The sequence below is a fragment of the Pteropus vampyrus genome, unplaced genomic scaffold (genome assembly GCF_000151845.1).
Source record: "Pteropus vampyrus isolate Shadow unplaced genomic scaffold, Pvam_2.0 Scaffold17, whole genome shotgun sequence".
Lineage (NCBI taxonomy): Eukaryota > Metazoa > Chordata > Mammalia > Chiroptera > Pteropodidae > Pteropus > Pteropus vampyrus.
This window is the reverse complement of record NW_011888798.1, coordinates 1,845,832-1,871,166: the sequence shown is the minus strand read 5'-3', so window position 1 is coordinate 1,871,166 and position 25,335 is coordinate 1,845,832. Positions and strand designations below refer to the sequence as shown.

The following is a 25,335-nucleotide window of genomic DNA, read 5'->3' as shown; positions in this document are numbered from 1 at the left end:
GGACAGACTTGTTGGAATCAGCTCACACTGCGCTAGAAAATTAATTAATTACTTGAGCTTTTGGGGGGAAATTTAAACAGCTGACAAATGAGGAAATTCTCTTTAGGTGACTGACAGTTCGTAGTAAACCTTCAGTCACATATGACTCAGGAATTCACAATGTGAAGGAGCTTTTCAGGTGTCCATAAAAAAGAACAAAAGGTTAGGGTCAGTATTTCTAAACTCTTTTTCCGTCAAAAGTGAAATATTTCAAAAAGATAGGAAACAATTTAGATATTTTTATCTCTTAGAAATAGGCTCTAATTGTTCTTGTTCTTTATTGGATGTACAAATGACACAAATTTGCTGACAAAAAAATTTCACAATACCCTAAAATTACAGTTCTAATCTTTGCTCATGAAATTCCATGCCTCTGCAGCTGTTCTTCAAATTTTAAGGTAAACACCCAGGCATGTAGTGCATTTGTAATTGTAACAGCTGCAGAGGTCAGTGTAGTGGCTAAAAATGAATTACAGCCTCACCATTTTCTTCTTGCCCATTGGCCTCTGGCGTGCCAAGGCGAGACAGCTCCTCAGGGGCTTCTGGGTAAATAATGGCTGTGTCACTGCGCTGAAGGTATTCCTCGATGCTGACTGCATGGCCATCGCGTTCCTCCAGTTTTCTTTTGGCAAAGTATTCCTCAAAGTCTGATGTGCAATTTGCATTCTTAACTGAAATCATAAAAGGAGAAGATATGTCTTTTCAGGGCCTTCTTCCTAGGAGCCCAAGTCTGCTTACATCTTTGCTAGTAAGAAATGTTGACTTGCAAAAGACTATAAAAACCTAGTTTATTTGTAAGAAGTGTTGCAAATGACCGGTCATTGGCTGAATGCTTATTCTCATAATACGTGCAAAAAGAGAGAACACTTGCTTAAGTTAAATAGGCAGAAAATTTTATTTTCTTCTTCCAGGAATAGTCCACATAATTCACAAAGAATGAAAAAAAAAATTTTTTTTAATGTTTTTTAGGGAAAATTTTTGAAAAACGGAACTAGTCTAAGATTCATAAACAAGAGATAATATGAATGCAAAGCTACTTTAATAGTCTATATAACACTTTTTTTTCTTTTAATAAAGATATATTTAATTTTTTATTGCCCACTAAACTTAACTTCCCAACTACAGATACATCTCGTTGCTAAATATAAGCTTTTAACCCTGTACTTTGAATATCACAGACGACCAGGACTAGTAGTCTGAGACAGATCTGAGACAGATATTCCTAGAGAGATATTAATGCGACTTTGTTAAAAAATCATGAAATGTGGTAGTTTATCTTTTCCTATAATTTCAATATGTAGCTCAGTATTTTAAAGCTGCTGAAAATAAAATTAAGGTTATAACTGATATAAATAAAATAAAAAGTAACAGAGTGAGTTAAGAAAACAGCTATAGCTGTGTGATTTTGATATTATTTTTAAATTTCGTAATTACGAACCTATTCCCAAGAAATAAATAATGGTTGTAAATAAATTTTGGAATTCGTGTCACAAGAATGTGTATATTCTGAAATAAGTCGTGGCTTAAATATTCTAAATAAAATTTTTTTATGCCTAAGAGAGTCGGGAGAGTGGCTGTAACATTATACTCTAGTTAAGTAGGTGAAAAACAAATCCTTTGCTTATACAATTAATGGTGGAGTGCTACCTTCATAGTTTCTGAGAGCAGAAACTATGTATTTTTTCACTGTATTCTTCATCTCACCTTCTCTGTTATAAAAGATATATATAGTACTTGCCATACCAATTCTGCTTGGCAATTTGTGGCACAGCGATAGTCAAGTAAGTCAGTTAATTTTTATTTTTATTTTTGGCTTTCACCCTTATGAACCTGTGGACTATAGATGAGAATAGAAAGTGGAACCTTCCATTAATTCAATAAGTATTTACTGAATGTCTGGTATGTGATAGTCATCACTTCTTGTTTTAACGAGCAAAAAACAGATCCAGTCTCATCCTTCAGGAAGCCATGAGAGAAGTCAATACTAGTGATATTGTCTCAAAAATGAATATAACATTACAAACTCAAATAAGTATTACGAAAGGAAGTCATATGGTGATATGAAAGAAATAACAGGGGGGCCTGATGGGGACCTCATAGAGTCTGGAAAGCTTTAACTGAGAATGCATGAAGTTTAACTTTAGAAGATGGGGAAGAGCAGTGGTGACTGGAAGGAGCATGCAGCATTTCCGGACCTAAAAGGACAGTGCTGGAGTGCAGAGAGCGAAAGTGGAGCAGTGTGATATAAGAATGAAGAGACAGGCACGAACCAGACCGGCAGCATATGATAGCCCTATTGAGTCTTTGGGTTCTATTCCAAGAGAAGAAGGAAGCCATTGAAGGGTATTAAGCACGGAGGATGGTTGAATGAAATTATGAATTATCTGCATTTTTAAATGACAAATCTGGCTATAGTATGATAGGGATTGCAAGAAGAGAAAAGTCAATTCTTGGAAATCAGGTAGGAGTCTCTTGCCATAGGCCAGGAAAAAGATAAAGGTCAAGGAATTGGTGATGGAAACAATACGAGAAGCGGCTGGATTTGAGAGATACTTTAGAAGTAAAATCACTAGCCTTTTGGGAAAAGAACGAGATGTGTCACAAAGGGTGAGGCTAGGATTTTTCCTTAGGTTCGAGTTTTTCAAATTTGTGATGTATGATAGGTGACATTAATCAAAGCAGGGAGCACTGAAAGTCTTAAAAGACTTGTAACTGTGAACTAATACACTGGATCAAATTAAAGAAAACTGGGGAGCATTACACTTTGTAGTCCATTAAGCTAAGTGCTAACAATCCTGAAAATGATGATCTCAAATCTTTTTCTTTTTCCACTCCAACTTCCGTTAATTTTAACAAAGCAACAGTATGATTCCAAGACCTGTATTTCCTTCAAATATAGATTCAGAATGTGCACTAGTGGGTTAAGATCTTATATCCTGACATTTTGCTTAAATATTTTCTTAGAATCTAAAATCTTAATTCTTTTCTTAGAAGAATACATAGAATCAGATTACTTTTTCACTGGTATACTCATGATGCTATGGATGTTTTACAAAGGATGCTTACTGGTGGAGATTGCGACAGTGTCATTTAACTTGCACTATTAAGTCGCTAGAGAGTATGAAGCAAATGCCAACTTGCACAAACTATTTGTTCATTGTTTTGAATCATCAAAATAACTTCATTTCTATCAAAAACCATATTTTGTTTTTAAAGGCAAGAAAAAATAAAGGGGACAAAATGGTGAATCCAAGATAAACCTCTCTTGAACAACTTGACGGATTTGACAAATGACTGACTTTTTTTTCAGCATTGTGGTAGTAGAAAGTAATGTAATAGCTCCCTTCTGAATTCAGACCTACTCAAATATTAAATGTTTGCGACACAATTTATTTAAGTTTTTCAAGAACATTGTCCCACTTGAAGATCCTTAGCCCTAGTAAACATAGATAGGTGTACATTTAACATTCTAATTTTATCTTGATATTTCAGCAACTATTTGAATTATTTGGCTATCTTTACATGAATTTTCATTTGCATATGAATGTTTCCATCAGAAATGTAATCAAATGCAAATTAAATTGGATTTGCATTAATAGGCTTTTGGCTTAAAAGGGAGGAAAATTCTGATTTTTCTGGATAGGCAAATAAACTGCATCTAGATACATCACTGGTATTTGGAGAGGCAATTCACTTGCTAGATCACATTTGGCCATGCTAGACTTCTGTGTCAAGTGTGATGGGGACAAAAGACATCAAATCATGTTCTCTCTTTAAGAATCCCTTTTGATCATTTTTGTATGCTGAGCATTGAGTATACGACCTAGAAATTAGTAGACTCTCAAGAATCATTTATGGAATATATGTGGAATAAATTATGTCCTTGACACTAATCTTGGTATAGAAGTCTTCTAGTAAAAGGAAACATAAAATAAAGTACCTACAGTTGAGCTAGAAACTTAGACCTACTATTCAAGTAACTGTAGAACAATTAGGTGATAAACAGTAGCGGAAATTATCAATATTTGCAAGAGTCACAATCTGGTGACTGCCAGAGGGGAGGAAGAGTAGGGGGTTGAGAGAAAAAGGTACAGTGTTGAAGAAGTACAAATTAGTAGTTAAAAAATACTCATGGAGATGTAGAGTACAGCATAGGGAATACAGTCAATAGTATTGCAATGGCTATGTGTAGACCCAGATGGGTGATAGAATAATAGGGGGTGGGAGGGAACATTAAAAAGTTCAATAAGGCCTATACAAGTATTCGAAAATAGTTTCATGAAGAAGACAGCACTCAATCATTTACATCTATTTACTCCATAAGGATTTTTCTTCTTGTGGTACAGATATGCTATTACTTATGTGTTTCAGTATCCAGACTCGCTTAAGTGGGCTGGAGTCTAGCTTTCCATGAACTAGGTATAACCATCCTGGATATAATGTGGGTTTTCCCTGGTGTTGCTATGGGTGCCAATAACATGATTTTCCTACTCAGCACCACAACATTCTCCTTGCTTGAGAACGGTTTCCCACTTTCTCGATTGTCAAATCTTGTGATATGTAAGGCAGCTGCCACGTCATTGCATGATCTTGCTCCCCTAGACACAGTGAATTAATCTGAAGTGAACTAATCATAGACCTGAAGTGAACCAATCATAGACCTCCATTCTCCAGGCAAAATTATTGATTGGTCCAGAGATAGCCAGTAAATCCAACTGAACTCAGTAAATCCCTTCCCTATGATTTTAGGACTTTGTTCCAAAAAGAATATCAAAGCAGTTTTTTTTTCTCTCAAGTGACTGTAGTTATAAAATGTAGAACAAAGGAATTGATATATCCCATGTAAAGTAAGAGGACTGAAGAAGAGAGAGAATGAAACAGATATACAGAGAAAAGTAGAGACAAGATGGCAGGTCTGGACAGTATTTGCTCCTGAGGCCAAGCTGCACCTCTGTCCTTCCAGGGGCTCTGTTGTCAACCCTCCTTAGATTCTGTGAGCTCGAACTCTCCCTTTGCTAACTTTGGCTATGTTGTGTTTCAGTCTCTTAGACTCTCAATCACCCTGATTATTACAATACTAGAAGAAATTATAGAATTACATATTGGTTATTCTCAAATTGTTGGGAAGGATGAAGTTTTGATTCTATTTTGAAGTTCACAATTTTGATTTTTGCAAAGATTTTGTAATATTGTAGAGTGGACACAGGAATGAGTAGAAAATTTGCTAGAAAGTTATAGAATTCCCCACTGCATTTTTCTAGTCTAAAGTCAACCTCATTTTCTTTCTCGCCCCCCCATCCCACCACCAGTAATCCTCTTCATTCCTTGGTCTCCTTGGAAAAACTGCCAAAACACACTGACAAAGGATATTTGCATGATATTTATGATCAAGCCGTAATAAAAATTCACAAGAAACCTCAAGTAATTTCTTCCCATACCTTCTCCAGAGATTTTGCATTTAGTCCTAAAATTTACCCTAATGTCTTGCAAATATCTCAACCTTCCCTAAGGTCAAGTAAACTTTTCTTTATCTAAAAAAAAATATATTTTAATTAATTAAAAATGCTTCCTCATAGCCATGTATTTTAATATTGTTAGGGTAAATTTCTAGGTCCCTTCAACTCAGAAAAGCCTCAAATTTCTTGTAAATATGGTGGTCCTTCTTACTAATGTTGCATTAACGATACTTTCATAAATATCTTTATTTCTAGCTTAGATAGATATTCATATTTTTAGGTAGATAATGGTAAATATTAATATGGACTGATTTTAAAAACTATTGCCTAAAAAACAAGCAATGGTAACAGAACTCTAAATAAAAGAGAAATATTGCCCTTCAAATCAGTCACCACCCCCGTGGTTGTCTTAGGGTACTTTCTCAAAGATTCTTAACAGCGAGTTTTACTTAGTATTTACAAGTAGTTCATTACAATGAGATCTCAATACTTAATCCTTCTCTTTTTTTTTTTGTTTCCCTCTCTTTACTTTTATTACCTCACCATTTATTTTATTTGTAACGAGCTTGTGTTCATGTAGGAAAACAGGTACTCTATTATCACTTGTCTAGTATCCAGCATGTTTTAAATTTTCATTAAAAATTAAAGAAATATATTTGAATATTATGCTAAGCCATTTTAATAAACATTAAAATGAATAAATAATTCTCTTGTAAAGGAAAATATCTTGGAGGGTCTAGAAGAGCTGAAGCAAGTATATGTAAAAAATCGAGTAGAATCACTCATCCATTTCTTTGTTTAATAACTATTTATTGAGTGCCTACTAGTGCCAGAGAGTGTGCTTGGGGATGAGGACACAATGATGTTGACTGATAATATTTTTCTTCTGCGATTCTCATCTTTAGAGACATGTATATAAAATGGTTGTAATTCTGCAATATACAGACATGTAAATACATAAATATGTATCCACGTATACATACACAGAGACTTCTTCAGTATAACATAGAAATTATACATTTGTTATATAATCTGGATTTCACTCACTTTATACATTCAAGCAAAAGGACTGGAAGAAGCAATCCCAAATCTAGGTGACTATATTCATCATCTTTTTGAAAATTAGTGTCTTTATTAACGACATTTTAGTTAAGAAAACATAGATTATTTTTAATTTCGTCACTGATATTACATTTTTTAGTTTAAAGAAGCCCATCCTCGGCATTTGTTGAGGTTTATAAATTCTCATGACTACTTTGTTTAAAGTTGACTAATTAAATGGAATATAAGCATTTCGTCATTAAAAATGCATGTGTGCATTTCTGCAGGTTTCCAAAATACATATTGGCACCAGGTATCTAAAAACAACCATGAGGGAAGAGGGTGATCTTTTCCTCATTACCCAGCTACACAGGCAGCCCAACAGAGTCTCCAACAGCTACAGAGGTGTGCGTAAAGCCATGCAAGGCTCGTCAAGAGCAACAAAGTTCTCTTCTCTTCTTGGGAATTTGTACAGCATCTGGGTTAGTCTCTCCATGTCTGCTCTGACATGGCTTTCTCCCAGGAACACGTGTTCAGATACCAGTGAGAGTTCCCCATGTGTAAGAGCTTTAGGAAAGAGAGTTGCAGAAGGAACAGAGAGATGGGAATCTGTACTACTCTGCAGGATCAAATATCTCCCTAAACAGCAGGAAGCAGCCCAGTCAGGGACAGTCTAATTTTAAAGTGAGGTTTATGTTAGGGGATTGTGAATATCGAGATTTAGAGACTACCACTGTTAGACGGTTTTGATTGTTATATATCCATTCAGAATTCATGCCTTTAAAAAAAAAATTCCTGTTAGATAATATGTATTATCTTTCACATCACTGTGGAATCTAAGAATTTGGAATCGGTATATTACCGAAAAGACCCTTAGATTATTTTATTACATTTTAGAGGGGTTTATGAAGTAAGGTGCTTTTGCCCAACAATTCAGTGAGCTTTTCATAGGCTTTCTGTAGAGACATACGACATGTAAGGATGCTTTAGGTCAGTGTTTTTCAGAATGTGGTCTCCAGGCTTGTAGCATCAGTATTACTTGGGAACCTGTTTGAAATGCAAGTTGTTGGGATCCACCCCAGACCTATGAAATCAACAATCTGTATTTTAACAAGCCCTTCAGGAGCTTCTGATGCATGCCCCGTTTAAGAATCACTACTCTAGGAATTCAATTCTCTGCCTCATCTGGCTAAATAAGGCATTCAGTAATATGGTTTTGGGAAACAGCACAGAATTACTCCCATGTGAAGTAGCCTTCCTGACTATCTCTACTTGAGTTCATACCCTCCATTTGCATTTACTAAATATAACCTGGATATCTCCATTTTTAAACTTATCACATCACATTGTAATCTTTCATTTACATGTCTGTGACCTAATAAAGGTATAGATCAAGTCTTATTCAGCTTTCTATTAACAGTGCCTAGTACAGTGCCTGGTACACAGCTAATGCTCAATAACTAAAAATTAGACCAAGTTCAGGGTCATTGAACTCCTCATATTAACTGAGCTATTTATATATTTTAATATCAATAGCCTCATCCGTAAAATGACAGTATATGGTTTCTGGGGTGTCTCTGAAGTTTCAGAATTCCATAATTTCAGTTAATTAAGTGCCCTAATCAATTAGCTTTTTTATTCACTGGCTAGGCCTAGAAAGTTTTATCTGTATTCTTTTCAATTAAAAACTCAAATCAACACAGCTTTCTGATGGACGAACCACATAAACAGATTAAGGCAAAATATTTTGGAGCTGCCTGGAAACCACAGACGACGTCACAAGGAAAACAGTGTTTATTAAATATTTGTTGAATGAATGAAGGAGACACTCAAGAAGCTTGGGATATCAGTTATTTCTTATGGGAACTCTTGCTGTGAAGTGTAGATAGCTGCTCCTAATCACAAACAAAGCTAATAAAACCACAGCATTCATTAGCTAGAAAGTGACAGGCTCTTCTTGGTGTATAGTGATTATAGTCTGAAAATGACCCTCCTGTCTAACCTGCCAACTGCTACTTCTGTTTTTCGCTCTGCTAGAACATATTATTTTTTCTACTTTAGTTCTGAAAACTCATTGTATGAAATTAACTAAAAATTTTTTAAAATGATAATTTGCATGACATATCTGACTGGATGGCAAAACTCTTCCATCATATATAAATGCAACAAACATATTAAAAAAATGACATACTTTATAATAGCATGATTCTCTCCTTGTTAAGTATTTAGGTACTAACCGAATTATCTGATAAACCGATCTTGCACAATTGATGAACACTATACATCCACTTAACCCTTGCTGAGAAATAATACATCATGATCAAAGTTGTGTGGCTTCTGTTACCCATGTTAGAAAACTGTCCAATTTAAAAGTTTTAATTTAGACTCTATATGAGAGTAATAAGAGGAATTAGAAGTTATTAAACCAAGAAGATAATAAAAATGCAGAAACTTTCTTACTCTTTTCCCTACTTTCTCTCTGCTAATTATATGACTCACAGAATTCATGTTTAACGAGGCCTAACCATTTGCTAACCTGCTAACTTTATCAATAATATTATCAATTATCAACATCGGGAGAGTTATACCCTGCTCTATGAGTTTCTTGCTCAAGCAAAATTTGCAATCTAGTTTTAGATCTTCACCTGGTATTCAGTTATTCTGGAGACACCGAAAGGACTCTGTAAAGCTGGACAGAATTGGCATTTCTAAGTGGTACTCTAGGACATGAACCCCTGATCCCACTCCTTCCCATCCTGGTTGATACTCAGTTATTATCTTAATGCTTTTATGAGGTATAAACAGGAATAGTTACATAATTTGCGGGGCCCAATGCTAAATGTCAACAACAGAGCATTAAACCAAGGGTGAGGCCCTTCTAAGCACAAGGCCCTGTGTGACTGTGCAGGTCTCATGACCAGTATGCTGGCCCTGGATGTGACATGAGGCACAGCCTCTAATACTACGCCAACTAGTGTAGCCCTTGCTTTTTGTTTTCTCTGGTCATGCTTTATGGTAAAAATCTCATTAGAAGAAAGGATAGGGTGGGGGGAGTCCAAAATTTCTAGTCTAATCTCATTTAACAGATGATACAACTAAGGTACAGTGAGGTTCATGACTCATGCAAAGTTACACAAATAATTTCTTGAAGAGCTGGATGGAGACTTCATGTACCTTGATTCCTAACCCATTACTTTTTCAGCTATATCATAATGACTCATTATGAGAGAGAGAGAGAGAGAGAGAGAGAGAGAGAGAGAGAGAGAGGGAGAGAGAGAGAAAAAGAGAGAGAGAGAAAGAGAGAGAGAGAATCCCATCTTTTTGGTTTTTGTGAAGTCTAACTAATTGGATATGATTTGAATAGGTTCTAGATGCTGAGAGGGTCACTAGGACATTATACGTAGTTCTAAACAACAACATATAACACCATAAAATTAGTATAGGAAAAGCCTATGTAAATGCCACTTCAATATAAAGAAAATATTAATATTTAAATCTTTTCTTCCTCTATTTTTCTTTTTGTGTTCCTGCTCTTCTGAATCCTATGCTCATTTACTTATTTATTTATTTTACTGGGTGATCCATATCTAATTCTATTGGGGTAAAGCAAAATCATCACAAAAGTTCTTCCAATTCTCCACTCCAGATGCTTATTTAAAATTTCTGTTTAATATTTAAGGGTTGTATGTTCCTAATTTGGATATTTCTTATTTTTAATCATGTTTCTAAAAGCACTCAATACAGAATAACTTTACAAAGCACCTTGCAAAGGTGAATTTTCATTAACTATTATGGTTATAGTAAATAAAAAATGTCTCAAGCTGAACTTAGGACTAGAGACTTTATTCACGGTTCATTTTGCTTTCCCATTTCAGATATCACTTGTTTATCCCCCCACATACTTAATGATATCCTCCTATATGCGTTCCACTTCTTCAGATTAAATTAAACTGTATCATTCCTTGATAACATCCTATCCCTCACAGACCTTTTCCCCAGAGCTACCCCTGCATTCATCTGTCTTAACACACAGAGCAGAGTGGATGGGTCAACATTCTCCTTAATTCACATTACTGTTTCAAACCAGCATTCCTATTTTATTAAATTGCTCATCATTTATTTGCTTATTCCTTTATTCATTTATTCAACAAATAACCTATTTATAAAACCATCAAGGCTGCATAAACACTCTGTTTACTGAGAGGGAAGATGGAAAAAAGCAAACTTAACTTCTACCCTCAAAAAGCCTCCAATCTGTAATGGTAATTTTTCAAAGTTAAGTCATCCATTCTCCATCATGTTTTATGACACTGCCTATATCGCACAAGTAAAGTGACCCCAGGCTGCCATTACTATCATTCTGAAAAACGTCATTACTCTAAAGACAGTCCATGAACATGGATGTCCAACAACATGGATAGCTACACCATGGTACTGGGCTAATTCCATCTCTCTGAACTGGAACTTGGAACTTATACTCTCTGCTTTCAATTTTCTGCCCTTCAACACTCTGCCCGTTATTCAGTTCTTCATTCCCTTGAAAGAGGTACTTTGTTGTGATAATTAGGCCCTGATAAGTCCCCCAGTCCATTTCACCTGTTCTGATTTTATACTTGCCTCAATTCACTCTAGAGCTTGAAATCACTTTCTTTCCGGCCCTTTATTCTTCAGGGATTCTTACCTTGTCAGACTGAAATCCAGCCAAATTTTCCTGCTCCTAGAGTATCCAAAATGTCTAAAGAAACTTAAACCATTATATTGACTTGTTTCGGTCTATGTTACCAAAGTAGAATATTCTTTTGTATGATAATCGAATCTCCATACATTGTCCACAGCAATTACTCTAAATTTCCACTTCTCAAGATTCCAACCTTTTCTCAATCCCCTATTTTCAACTAAGTTCTTTTACCCCTTACTTCAAAGAATGCAACCCATAGGATGTGAATTCCCTAAACTACTTTAAAGTCAACCAAAATCTCTCTACCATTATTCTCCCTTCCTTTTTTGATCTTATTGCTATAAGAAAAAAAAAAGATGTCTCTGCCCATAGCCAAGGCAACCATCTAAAGCTATACCCTCACTCTGCTGATAACTTTTTCTTACATTTTGCTCTTTCTCTCTTTCTCATAGAGGCATGTTCAATAAGCCTTTGTTCTGAAGAAAACCTTCCCTGAAATTTGCTGTCTCCTAAGGCACCTCTCTATTTTCATGTCTCCAATATTTTACTCCATGCTCTGTCAGGAGCCCTCCACAATACTGAACACTTTTCACTTGAACCTACATAGCTTGTTGTGTTTCAAATAAAACATCATTAATCCATATGTTATTATTATTAATAACAACAATGGTTAGCAATGATTAAATATTTATTATGTCTAACATTGTGATAAACATTTTACACATATTATTTTTCATCTACGATTGTTTCATTGGCCCAACTGAATGTAAGTCCTTAATGACAGTGATTATTCATCGTATCTTTAATGACACTTAACAAAATGCGCTTAGTAGGGTCTCCCTAAGTGACTATTGATCTGAATAGCAAATGAGGTTATAATTATTTATTTGTAAATTTTGCTTTTCCATTATTATGATTTTTCCTATTGGTACCATAAGATTTTTCATTTCTTAAGGATTGAAAATAAACTTACTATTTCTCTAAAGTTTCTTTCTCAAGCCTCAGGTCAAATTCTGCACAAAAAGAATACTCTGACTAAAAAGAATGAATGTAATTATCTTAGTGGTTATTAATAAGTGACATTTTATTATTTGTTTATTTCATTGTTATCCAGAACAGGAAGAAAAAAAAGATATGATCCCTGATGCCCGTCAATGACCATGTGAAGAAAAAAATCTCTGACAGCTTTCATCATTGCACACAAACATTATAAATACTACTAAATCCTCTCCTACATTTAAAAAAGGATGCTAGATAAAATGAAGTGAGATAGAAAACTAAGCTATTACTTTTTAATGTTCATACTTTAACTTCAAATGCATTGTCGGAGCAGTGAAAATAAACTTGTCCCACAACTTGTCTGGGTAGTTTTCCAAGATGTTAAAGGAAGTTAATTGGCAAAGGCTCTTAAAATTGAGTGGTTAGTCCTTCTATTACAAATTTGTTAAATACTGTATTTTTGTTTTCTAGAGAAGAAGTTAATGAAAAACCAGGGCGAAAGGAGAAAATGGTTCAGAATGCATTTATTTCTTAATGAACAAAAATGGTTTAAAACTTACTTGTAGATGCAAACGAACTGGCAGAAACAAAACAAAACGTAATGGGTATCTACTATATGTCAGGCTTTTTAATAGGTACTTTAAAAATGCTTTACCATTAATCCCTACAATGAAACTTCGTACACAGGAAATTATTATGTCCACTTCACTGGTGTGGAAATGAAGGCTTATTATACATTCAAGTTCATGTAACTAATAACTGGTAGAGACAAAATTCAAATGTAGTTTATTTGACTCCAGAATCTGGAACGTCTCGAAACAACATTTGCCTTTCCTATGTAAAAGCACTTATATATTATTCTTAAAATATTGGAAGCATGTTTAATGATTATAGTCAACATAGTTCCTTCTTGGACAATAATTTTCTTGCATTATGTGAGATTAAGAACTGAGACCTAAATTGGCCTTGCCGAGTTTCTAGATGTAAGGTGCTTTTCTTTTCCCAGCAAAAGAAGCAAAGATGCAGGAGGTTATTAATAGCCCTTTATAACTAGAGTAGTAGATTGTCTGAGTGAATATAACTTTCACACTTTCAAAGAGGAAACAACAGGGGCCTATTTGGGTCTTGATATGCACATGGAACCGCATTAATGTTAATGATCACCATGCACCTAAGAGAGATCCTTGTTACTACTAGTGCATCAGCAAACTCACGTTTATAACGCTCCCGTTTTTCCATTTCTCTAATCTTCTTGGAAAATAGTACTTTCACACATTCTTAAAAATTCTACCTACTAATTTCATTCTGATTTTGAATCCAATTAATATCTGGAAGATGTAAAGTTCTTTGTAAAAATGCATTCCTTCTCTAATGCGTTAAAACATACACTTTTCTTTCATTTTTACAACTTAAAACAAATGTAGTGACATTAAATGCAATGTGGAAACTTATTAATATAAATCAGAGTTTGCAAGGCTTTATGTTGTTTTTAGTCAATTTTGTTGTGCTGTTGTTAATCTAACTCTGTTGTAAAGAGTAGTGATATTTTAGGCTGTTGTTCTTTGCCTTTAACAAGCTGGTTTCAGGAACTTAAATCCTGGTTTTACTCTCTGAAGATGCTGGACTTAATTCTCTCCACAGGGAATGTTTTTCCTATCAAGGCTTCCTTCTCAGAGTCCATTTCCACCAAATATTCATTCGTTCGCTTATTTGCCCATTCATTTCACCAGTCAAAATGTATATTATTTGTGTTTACAGCTATACTGGGCACTTTGAGGTAAACAAGGAATATACTTGCTTTTTCTTAAAGCAAGCATTTTTGGGGCAATTACAAGGCCAATATATACATTATGTATTTAATTACCTCAATAATCCTATGAAGTAGATATCATGATAATCTACCCCTGTTTTATAGCTGGAGAAATCTCTTGTCTTCATGAAATTAACTAGGTGAAATAGATACAAATAATATAAAGAGGAACAATTCAACATGCTAAAATTAGTGGTGTGCACCTGAGGGCTATGGAATTTCAGAGAAGGAACAGACTGATGTGGTTTGAGTTGTTCAAGTATGACTACAGTAACGAAATGGGATGTGAGCTGGCCCTGAAGAACAGAAAGGTAGGTAGAATTGGGAGGACGGGATGAAAGGGAGAGAATAGGGTCTCAAGGAATAGCAGAGATTTGGGTTGGTATAAATGTGATTCCTTCTTGACAGTACCAAGGGATTTGCTCTGACAAGAATGGAACATCGTTGGTATGAAATGGATGGCACTTAATACTGTGGAGAATGTGGGTTTTTTCCTATAGGTACTAAGGTGCATTGGGGATTTTAAAAATGGAATTTCGACAATGAGAAAAAAATTATTTTTTTTTTTTAAAAAAAGGTGAACTGACAAAATAGAGGAAGACATGAAGTCTAGATACCAATCAAATGTAACTGAGCCTTTCTTGCTTGAGACTAGAATAATCAGAGATGAAAATGTCTGGTTGGTTATTTCAGTCAGGTGTTAAAACTATGTCAGCCTAGAAAGATGAAAGAGAAGTCAAGTGTTGTTTATCTCTCATTCACTCCCTCATTTCTTCAAAAACTCTTTCTGATTGAGACCATTCCAAGATCTATGGTGATAAAATGGTGAAAACCTCATACTATTCCTGCCCTCAACAAGCTTACAATCTAGTGGGAAGAAACACACCTGCAGGTGACTAAGTATAATGAGAGAGAGAGAGTGAAATAAATTCTATAAGAAGGCCTTCAAATGAATGAGTGGTTAATACTGAGTGGGAGTCTGTTAAATGGCTTCCTGGTATAGATGGCCTTTAAAAATGTGTATGATGCTGTCAGGCTAAGAAAGAATGAGTGGCTTTCTAGGTTGAAGAAAAACCATGAGCAAAAGCAAAGGAGTATAAATGGTAAACAGTCTTTCAGAGCTGAGGCATACTCTGAAAAGTGGTATTAAAGGCAAAAGGGAGGGTGCCAGCTCAGCTCAAACGCCAATTCATTCTGAAAACAATGGAGAACCATACAAGATTGAGTATGAAATGGAGTGGGGGATGAATGACAGTTATTCATCTTCCCTAAGTGTTAGGAAAACAATTTCAAATTAACTTTATTAGTGTAAAGACTGTGTTGAAGAAATTAGGGATTGAAAACAGGGGGCCTGGTTAACAAGATATGTAATAGCTCAAATGAAAGATGAGGATTTAAATTAGGACAGTGAAAAAAATGATATACGAATGATATACAATATTTGTGACAGTAGAATTGATAGTACTTGATGACTAATTAGACAAAGTAGGTAAGAGTCAAAGATGATACCATAGTATTTATTTTTTTAGCAGGATCAGCTCCTTAGAGTGGTAAAAATCTTCTGAGGCAAAAGGATATGTCAGCTGATTTACTTTATCCCCAAGTACGCCACCAGCTATGTGTCATTTTTAACTAGTTTCTTCAACTATCGAATTACAGTTAAGGAATTTTTGTATAACTTTCAATTTTAGAATTCTGTGATTCCATTCAACTAAACTTTCCTACTACTTTTCATAGCTTTAAACTCAGCAGAATATACTAGGAAGGAGATGCTGTTAGATTCCTAAAGGACTACTTTATCTATTTATATAAAGTTAGTTAAATTTTACTATTTAATAGATATTTAGAATTGAGGAAGAATTTCAGAAGTCAATTCCTTACTTTTAGTTAGAAATGAAATATGTGTTGAGTATTCAGCAAGAAATATTAGAGGTGTTTTCTTTGTTTTTCTTTGACAAGTTATTCCAGTTAATAACAACACTTTCTATAAGAATATTTGTTTAACTTGTTTAAAATTTATCTATTCCAATGTCTGTTAGTTCTGCTTTGATTAGAAAAGAACAATGGTATCTTGATATTTGATGATTCCATATTTATTCATTAATACAAACATTTATTGAGAGCTTATTAATTTTAAGAAACTCTTATAACCAATGTGGTAGCCTAAAAAATAATCCATGTTTTCAAAGTTAGCAATCTAATTTAGAAAAGACAACACATTAATTAACAACACACTATAGCACCTATGACAAGGTTAGCTGATTTGTTCTATGAGTTCATTGCAGAAAAATATCATTTAAGTTGGGATGTCTAGAGAATGTCAGAAGGACTTGAATGAAGAGAAAAATATGGTCCATTAATAAGTAATTCCAACTAGAAAAGATGTCTTATTTCAGTTCCGCATGTGTTTAGCTTCCAAAAAGATGCTAGAGCTAAGAAGCAGTAAACTTATGGTTGGGAAGAGACACGTATTTATTCTCTAAAAGGCGCACAGCTATAAACTAAGGATCAGCAGTAGGTTCTTAATTACCAAGTCCAAAGTATTTGCTTAGCATTCTTTCACAATTGTAGTTATTTGAATCTTTTGATTGACTTGACCATTCTCTTCTTTTTGAAACTTTCTTATTTTTGCTTCTGGATGTTTAATTTTTTTTTTTTTTCTGTTACAGTCTATTTTCTTTCAATGAATTTGAAAGAAAATTCAAATTTTCTTCCAACCTACCAGCAGCCCTGGTCTCAGCTTTCTACTTGTTTCAATGAAAACAATCTCAATAGTAAGTCTCTATGAGACTATGTCCCAAGATGTTAAATACTATAGTACTGAATGTATTTGCATGACTCTCAAATTTCTATAATCAGCCTCGACTTCCTGGGTTTCAATTCCTCATTTTCAATGGACATTTTCATATTCTCATATATATTTATCTTTTATATAACTTTACATAACTTTTATATGAAAATACTTATGTCTAAAGACCAGCTAAAAGTCTTTTTTCCAAAACTGGATCTTTCTTCAGACTACCTAGAAATGGCAAGTATTGTGATGTTCTAAACATGCAGATTTGTAATCTCTTGAAGCCATTTTGACTCCATCACCCAGAGAATCAATTAGTTGTAAGAAGTCATGTTGCTGATTTCACCACTGTCACCACCCTAAGACAAGCTTTTTACCACTTCACACCTGAATAACTACAATGACTTCCAGTTGGTCTCTCAAAGTCTGGTTTTTCCCCTACAGAAATCATGGTAGTATAACATGACCCAAACTCTTGTTTGATAATTTATATTCTCCATCAGCTAGCTTCAACTTAAATGTCTCACTTCATTTCCCATGAATTGTCTCCTAGGACCCTCTGATTCAGACAAATTATTTTACTAACTATCCTCTGAATAAGTATCACAATTTCCTTCCTTGGCTAACATACTCCTTTTCTGCTAGAAAGTCCTTCCTCTCTCTCTTATGACTACTGAAAATGTACTTAGTTCAAATTTCACCTCCTCTGTAAAACCTTTTCTAAATACTAACCATATAGGATCTTTCCCAATTCCGTAATTTGAAATAATTTTGGTTCCTACATATGCTGCATATTTATCACATATTTTCATTTATTGTTCATAATTTTTTCTTGCATCAGTCTCATATTCCAAATTAAAGAATAACCATGTCTTATGCTATCTGACCCATCTTCTACCACACATACACACAACAGCGGATATATAGAAGATATTCAATGAATACTTACTGATTTATTTATTGACTGATTACATATGAACTATAAGGAATAGTAAGCATTATGAGAAAAAGGGATCTTAAAGCTAGGTGAAAGAACATTTAAAATGGATTCTGAAATCTGAATAGGAACAATTTTTATTAACCTTATTTTAGACTTTAAGTGTGTAAAACACCTGCTAAATTGTCACTTTGTGAGATATATTTACCTTTTTTGACACTTTCAATGCCTATAAAGTTAATAAAAATTAGAATTTATTTATGTTTGAAGTTAAAATTTAATATTATTTTTAAAAGGAACCTGAAGCCACTTTTGATCTCATGAATTGGGAAATCAATCAATTTATACTATCTCTTTATTATTATGTTTTTAAATAAAGTTATTTTGTCTTGTTTCTATTTTACATGGTGAGGGTACTTCTGCAACATAGAATATTAAAACTAAAATATTCTTAAGAAGCAACCTATTCAATTTATTCATTTTTCAGGTGTAGAAAGTGAGTTCCAAAGAGGTAACTGACTTGCCCAAGGTCACAATCTAGTTATGGCCAGAGCTGTACCTAAAAATCAGGATTATTGGTTCCTAATGCTACACTTTCTCTATGATCCCATATTTCACAATCCCAACTTCCACAGTTTTATTTTTGTACCTTAACATTATTCAAATGAAAGAAAAATTACAATTTTTCATTATTTCTCTTATTTTACACCCAAGAAAGTGAATTAGTGCCTTGTAAGTTATTAATAAGAGCATTCTAAATAGAAGCACAGCATGAACAGTTTATTATGATGTGTATCAACATAAAAGAGATACGAATGTCATCTTAATTATTTATGTTTCTAAAAGTTCATAAAACTGTAACTTTTTTTTCAGTGCCAAGTTGAATGGAAGTAGTTAAGTGATTTTTTTTGAGGGGGGGCGGTTTGTTTTGGAAGCTAACCTTATACTGGGCACTATGCTAATATTTGTAATGGTAGTGTGAAGGATTGTTTTAAACATAAGCCTTATTCAGGAAAAGAGAGATAAACATAGTGAGTCGATGTAAATTTGCGCTGGTGACGTGAGAATGTGAGAGAGGACGCTGTTCAGTTTTTGGGAAAGGACATGGACTTTCACAATTGTCCTAAAACTCCGCTCTATAGCAGTGGCAGAGGAAAACAAAATGCCACTTACTGCTTCCGTATTGTAAATTTTTTAGCTTCATTAAATAGAAATGAAATTGTCAGTGCTTTTTAAAATTTCTGTCTAGAAAATATTATTTAGAGGGGCTAAAGGGTAATGAGAATTGAAAGTGAAGATGGAATAAAAAGGAACTTAGATAATCAAGTTTTGTAAGGAACGTTCATGAAAATTTGGTTTATCTTTCTGTAAAAAACATTTTACAATTGAAATTACACCATATCATTTGAATTCTCAATGACTAATATCAAGTGATGGCTAAAAGAGGCATATTTTATTCTGATTTTAAAATTATTTGTGCCATGTTTTAAAATAAAAATTACTTCCAGAAATTTGCCAAACTCATGCTTTGAAAGGATCCAATTCACTTTTTCAGCTTTCATAGGCAGATTAGGAGTTTATAAATGAAAGATATATCTGCTGAATAAAATATCAAAATATAGAGAGTTCTGATTTGAAGCAAAACAAGGGACTTGCAACATCCAACTTACTTCTTCAGTCTGAGATACAAATGGAAGGGTCAGTGTTTCTTACCCTGACTCACTGAATCCACATGACACAGGACAATATGATTTTAGCACGGTAAACTTAACTCACCTGTACCATTGTTACCTGTGGTCTGGATCGTGGCTTCAGGCCCCATAGTGTCATAGTCTTCCTTCATTTCTTCTGTGGGGGAAAATTATCTTTAGCATTTCAAAATTGTAGAAAGGCTTACTATACTAAGCATGCCAACCACAGGAACAAGAAAGATTCTTTTAAAGGAAAACAGAGAAAAGGCTTGTTGTCAACCTCTAAACAATAGCTTTGTTCAAGCATCTGAATGAATCCAATAGTGCTAACTGCACAAGAACTTATTTACTTAAGCATTACTGCAAGCTGTGAAAAACAGAGGTGTTTATTTGGGGCAAATGAAGGGCTTTTCTTCTGGTGGTTGTTCTAGTAACAAACAGGAGGAAAGATATGATTTTTTTCAATAAAAGTCAAAAGCAACTAAGTATTTTTACTTATGAAGAGACACACTAACTGCTATGCCTCTGGTAACCCTGGATGATTAGTGGCAAGTCAGAATTTCTTATTTTATTTCCATACTTTTTCTCCCTTTGGAGTAGCTATAATGGCATTAATCCATGCAAGTGTATCTTTTTTAGAAATCCAATCTTACATAGCAAAATATGAAATGCCCAGTTTATAAGAGAAGCATTCTAGAGGTATTGAAAATACCTGTTTCACTTTTTTATTTAACCTTCTAAAATATACCTTCCTTATTCCTTCTCTACCACTCCATAAGTATTCCCCTTCCTTATTTATGCCGTAGTAGATAATCAAAGCTATTTTCTGAGGAAAACTATATAGATATAAAAACAACTCAATGTTCTGATGAAGATTAAAGTATGTAACATTAAAGTTGAGGACTCATAAGTGATAAAAGGCCATTTTCTAAATTTGCAATATTTTAAAATAGGGAGAGTGTGAAAAATAGAAGAACTCTTGAATTTTCTGCCAACAAAACTGTAAAGTATGTGAGAGGGCAGAGAAAGACAGCTGACAGTTAAAAATTCTCCAAGTAAGCAAATGAAGCATGAACTTTTAAACACTGTATTTTCACAATACTAAATATTGATCCAGGAAAAATATCTCTCTGTGATAATCGTTTTACTTAAGACAAGAGAAACTTTATAAATAGGTCTCTGAATTCCCAAATTTATCCCAATCATTCTTTATTCATCACATTCTAGTCATAATTATTTGATAAAACAACAAGTTCTAGCAAATGTTACAGCAAAATTACAATGCATGTTTTTCAAGCAGTGTCTTGCAACTTCTCTGTTTATGGTTTCAGAGCTCGAAAATCATGGACTTCTTAAGGCAAAATACATAGATGCTAATTTAATGCCAGTGAATTATAGACAGAATAATTGTGAATGGTATTTGTTTAAACTGCACAACCACTTTAAATTCATTCTTGGCCCTGGACTTCTCTCTTATTTGAGGAAGATTTTCACAGGGGCGTTTTGCATAAAACATTTAGAAATTCAATATATAGTAATATTGTATTGTCAATTGTAATAATTGATCGGTTAAAAAGCTCGCTCATCTGATATTTTTATCAGTCTCTGCAAGGAATTAAATTAAGGTATTTCTGAGAAGTTCAGTACTAGATATAAATATAGCTTTTGTGTCTTTCTTCCTCGCTCTTCTCATGTGATTTCTGGTAGCTAAGAGTCAGAAGTATCATAAGTTTTCCATCTGAGAGATCAAGTCACTGAGGGGAAAACAGTTAACAGCATTTTTTTTTTTTTTTTTTGCATAATAGTGGTAATGTTCAAGATTTCTGCTGCACTTCCTTCCTCATTGTCATTTCTTATGAAAAAGTAAAGAGAAGTTACAGTAGGTGGTTGCTTCCCAAATTATCAAGTACTGGGTATATAAACGTATAGTCGGCATTTTGTGTGCATCGCCTTCTGTAGTAATAATTTAGTTATAACTCTCTTCTACCAAAGATTGTGCAACTGAGACGGTGTCACTGTTTCCTAAAATGTACTTTGATTCAATTTACTGAGTATCAACCTTTTTTTTTTTTTTTTTTAAAGCAAGCTCAATTTATGAAAATGAAACACTAAATCTTTTTCAGGTATGTATTAGAAATACCATGTATATGCCTACTTAATTTTCACTTGAATCCATAGTCAGATAGACATAATACACAGTTGAGGAATATCTCCTCTGAATTAATGGCAGTCCTGGCTGTCTTTCTGCCTCACGCCTAACCTTAAACATTTCCAAGACACCTCTGACTCAGCATACTGTGTCTAAAACCACATAGTATATTTATTTTTAAAACACTTGTAAAAGTTTGCATTTTCCAGTCACCCTTGGGATGAAGGTTTGTAAAAATAAAGAGCACTTTCTTCCTTAAGATGAAGAATCCTTGAATAAGCAGAAAGAAGCCAAGATGCAGGTGATTTATTTAAGTCTGTGTCAATGATAATGATGTCATGGTTTCCAGCACACTGTGTCCACTCCATTGTAGGACGAAAGAATGTCAAGGACAATTCTAAACACAAAACTTTGATTGTGCTGGAACCGGAAAGGCACAGTAAGAACTCCACTGCGCTCTTCAGTTCAAAACCTGCATCCTGCAGACAAACTACAGAAAGCATGGGAGAAAGAGCAAAGGAGAAGGGGCTTATCTCAGAGTAAAGCTATGTGCTGAGGTATGATGGTAGACAGCCAGGCACCAGGGATAAAACACTACTAAATAAAACAGCACCAGAATTAGAATTATTGTCTATATTGTGTGTTTTGAACAATAAAAGAAAAATATTTTATCAGAAGAAAAATGTGTTATCTAAGAGTCAGGATAAACAATGAGTAGCTTTTTAAGACCAATTTCTTTTCATTAGACATCAAGGCACCACATCAGAGCACTTTTGGAACAATAAAAAAAAAGAACAATAAATCACTACTAATCATTAGAACTAGACAGGTAATAGCCGGGTAACTTTCTTGGTCCAAATAGCCAAATGAGATTAGGGATTTACATTTTATTTAATTATTGAGACTCCAGAATGCTAGCTTATTTACCATAAAGGTAAGAGCAAAGAACAGCCTGTTCATTTGTATCACAGGCACCATTAAATACAGGTGATGACAGGGTTTGTAATGCATTCATATGGGTTATTGTAAATTAAAACATTTAGAATTATGATCCATGACCAACACAAAAAGCTGCTTTGATCAGAAACTACTATAGCTCGATATTGCTGTTTTGGCTTTTTTCAATTATTGATCTTAATTTTTGAAAATTAAACTTCTTTTTAGAAGTTTAGAGCCATACATTTGTTATGTCGTTATTAATTATTCCTTTAAGGGTGGAAATTCTAGTAATTGGTCCTTACCCTTGATTTCTAGATATTAAAATTTAAAGCATCAGAACATTCATTCTTATAGCCCTGCATATCTAGTTCATTAACAAATATGAATAGCTAACACCAGCTCATTTAAATAGTATGTCTTACATGAGTTCTCGCCACACTCTGTTTCTGTCACACTGCTCCCAAGAATCATTGGCTCTTATTATACATGTAAATGGCTATCATAAAAATAAAAATTTCATTTAAGATTGTTAATGACTTCTGCAGCAGTCAGACTTCCTTTAATGATCATCCTCTGCCCCTAATTAAACGTATTTATCTTTCAAGCATCTTTGGCTGAGTTCTCCCTCATAGTTGAAAATCTAAAACCTTAAGTCTTAATGGATATAACGATAAATGTTTATGTGTAAGATTGCTGAGATTCGAGAAACCTTCACCGAAAGCAAAATTGGAAACAGAAAGAGTACAAAACTTGGCACAGTATGTTAGGAAAACGAAAAACAAATACGCTACTCTCAAACTGCCATCAGTCTTTTTTTCTTTTTTTTTTTTTAACATTTCATTTTCTTTAGTTAGTGGAAGTACTCTTATTATCCTCCTTCTAGTATACCAAACAATTATTCTGCCTATGTTCAATGTTTTACAGTCTGCGACATCACAATAGCATATAGGTAGACTCTTTTTTTATTTAATTTTTTTATTAAAGTATAATTGGCATGCAATAAGTAGACTCTTATGCTTACTTATTTCCCTTCCCACCCATTTCACTTATTTATTAAAAAGCTACTGTTATTTATATCATAAGAGAAAAAAACAAGGAGGGGTAAATCATGACAGCTCTCACTGGGTCTTGGGAATAGCGATCAAGGAGGCACAAAAGTGACTTAGAGGGGCCATTTAAAATTTTTTTACAGGCCACCTTACCAAGTAAAGATGAGTAGAGGGAGTTTCAGGGAATCGGATTAATTCTTTTGTTAATCATTTCATACCTTAGCGATATTCCTGCTTAAGTGAATTTTAAACCAGTGCCTTTTTTCCATTTGCACGATAGTATCTGAAGTTTTAGTTTGAACATAAATTACTTTGTTTTTATTATAGCTGGCGTTGGACCATTTTTACTTCTCCAGAGATTCCCACCAAATAGCAGGAATCATTATCAAGTACTTAGCTGTTAAATAACAAGAAAGCTACCTGACCAGGTAAAAGTGTGAAATCACATTCACACTTAACAAAAGGGAATGATTAGATGGTTGAATTACAATAGGAGGTATCAGACAGACATTGAAACTCCATTAAACTGACAGCTATTTGGTTTATATTGCTACATAATTTACACACAAAACTTTCAAAATTATGTTAGTTGTGAGTTTTTATGCTTGCTTCCATTTTCTATCCTGAAAGTACAGATCTTGATCATACCATATAATTTGCACATTATAAATGTGGTGCAAATACTTCATGCTGTGTGTTTAAAATGTCGTTCATATTCAACTTGCATCAAAACTGACACATAATCCCTTCCTAAGATGTCAGTGGTGTAATGTGATAACACTACTATCACTTCATAATCTGTCACCAGCTTTGGTATTTCTATTCTGCAAGGGCTATGGAAAGAAATATTTTAATTATTTTGTTGTGGACATTCCACAAGGTAGTAAAGATTAGTTTAAGATGGCACAGGAAGGGGCCAAGTAGCTTTTGACACTTACCTGGACCATCTACAGAGGCTTGCAGAATGTCGTTGTTGTGCCAGGTATGTTCCACTCCACCCTCCCTTATCTCATCTTCCTCTTCCTCTCTTGGCAACAGAGCTTGGCTCACGTGTGGGGAGGACTCATGGTCGGGCACGCCAGCTGGACTCCTCTCCTGGCCCAGAGGGTTAGCAATCCCGTCCTCCTCAGCAATTTGAAGCTTGTCCTCCTCATCTGTTTCGGAACCCGTGTCCACTACATTGTCATAGTTCACCACTGAAGAGAAAGCACAGAACACACACTCTCTAAACACTCTGTTGAAAACTATCAGTCACCCCTAATTGTTTAGTTAAATGGAAAATAATTAATATTTTCATTACTTAATTACTCAACCATGTCAGGAAAATATAATTAATATCTTTCATGTTTTAGCATTTTTATTCTTATTCAATTAAAGCTGGGTACTCTTTCTGATTTTAAATAGTCTTTTACTAAAAAGTTGAGAAATTTTAAAAAGCAACAGAAGCACATATACTCGAAAATATGTCTATACTGCATATGAAAGAGACACATTGCAATATGCACTTTTGATACTCCATAGAAACTTAAAAAATAGATCAGCAAATGACAATTTTATTAGCTTAGAGACACAGAGTGTTTACCATAAAACGTTGTGCTACAAATATGACACAACTTCACTGTATTAGCTGTGGTTTTATTCCTAGAAACAGTAGACACGCACATACAAAATGTCCATCTATTTCCCCAAATACACAAATACATACACAAACCTGCTCAATGAAATGTTCACTGTTGCTTCTACGTCAACCGTC

General features: G+C 34.2%; 1 protein-coding gene across 12 annotated transcripts in view; it reads right to left on the bottom strand.

Moving 5' to 3' along the window:
* ZEB2 (zinc finger E-box binding homeobox 2) overlaps nucleotides 1-25,335 on the bottom strand; it is a 127,573-nt gene that overhangs the window by 15,354 nt on the left and 86,884 nt on the right. For all 12 annotated transcript variants that reach the window (XM_011354457.2, XM_011354462.2, XM_011354459.2 and 9 more), the window contains 3 exons: nucleotides 24,521-24,778; nucleotides 19,531-19,602; nucleotides 522-710 (listed from right to left, as the gene is read on the bottom strand). In XM_011354457.2, the coding sequence (XP_011352759.1) occupies nucleotides 522-710; nucleotides 19,531-19,602; nucleotides 24,521-24,778 (519 nt within the window). The remainder of the gene's footprint in view (nucleotides 1-521; nucleotides 711-19,530; nucleotides 19,603-24,520; nucleotides 24,779-25,335) is intronic.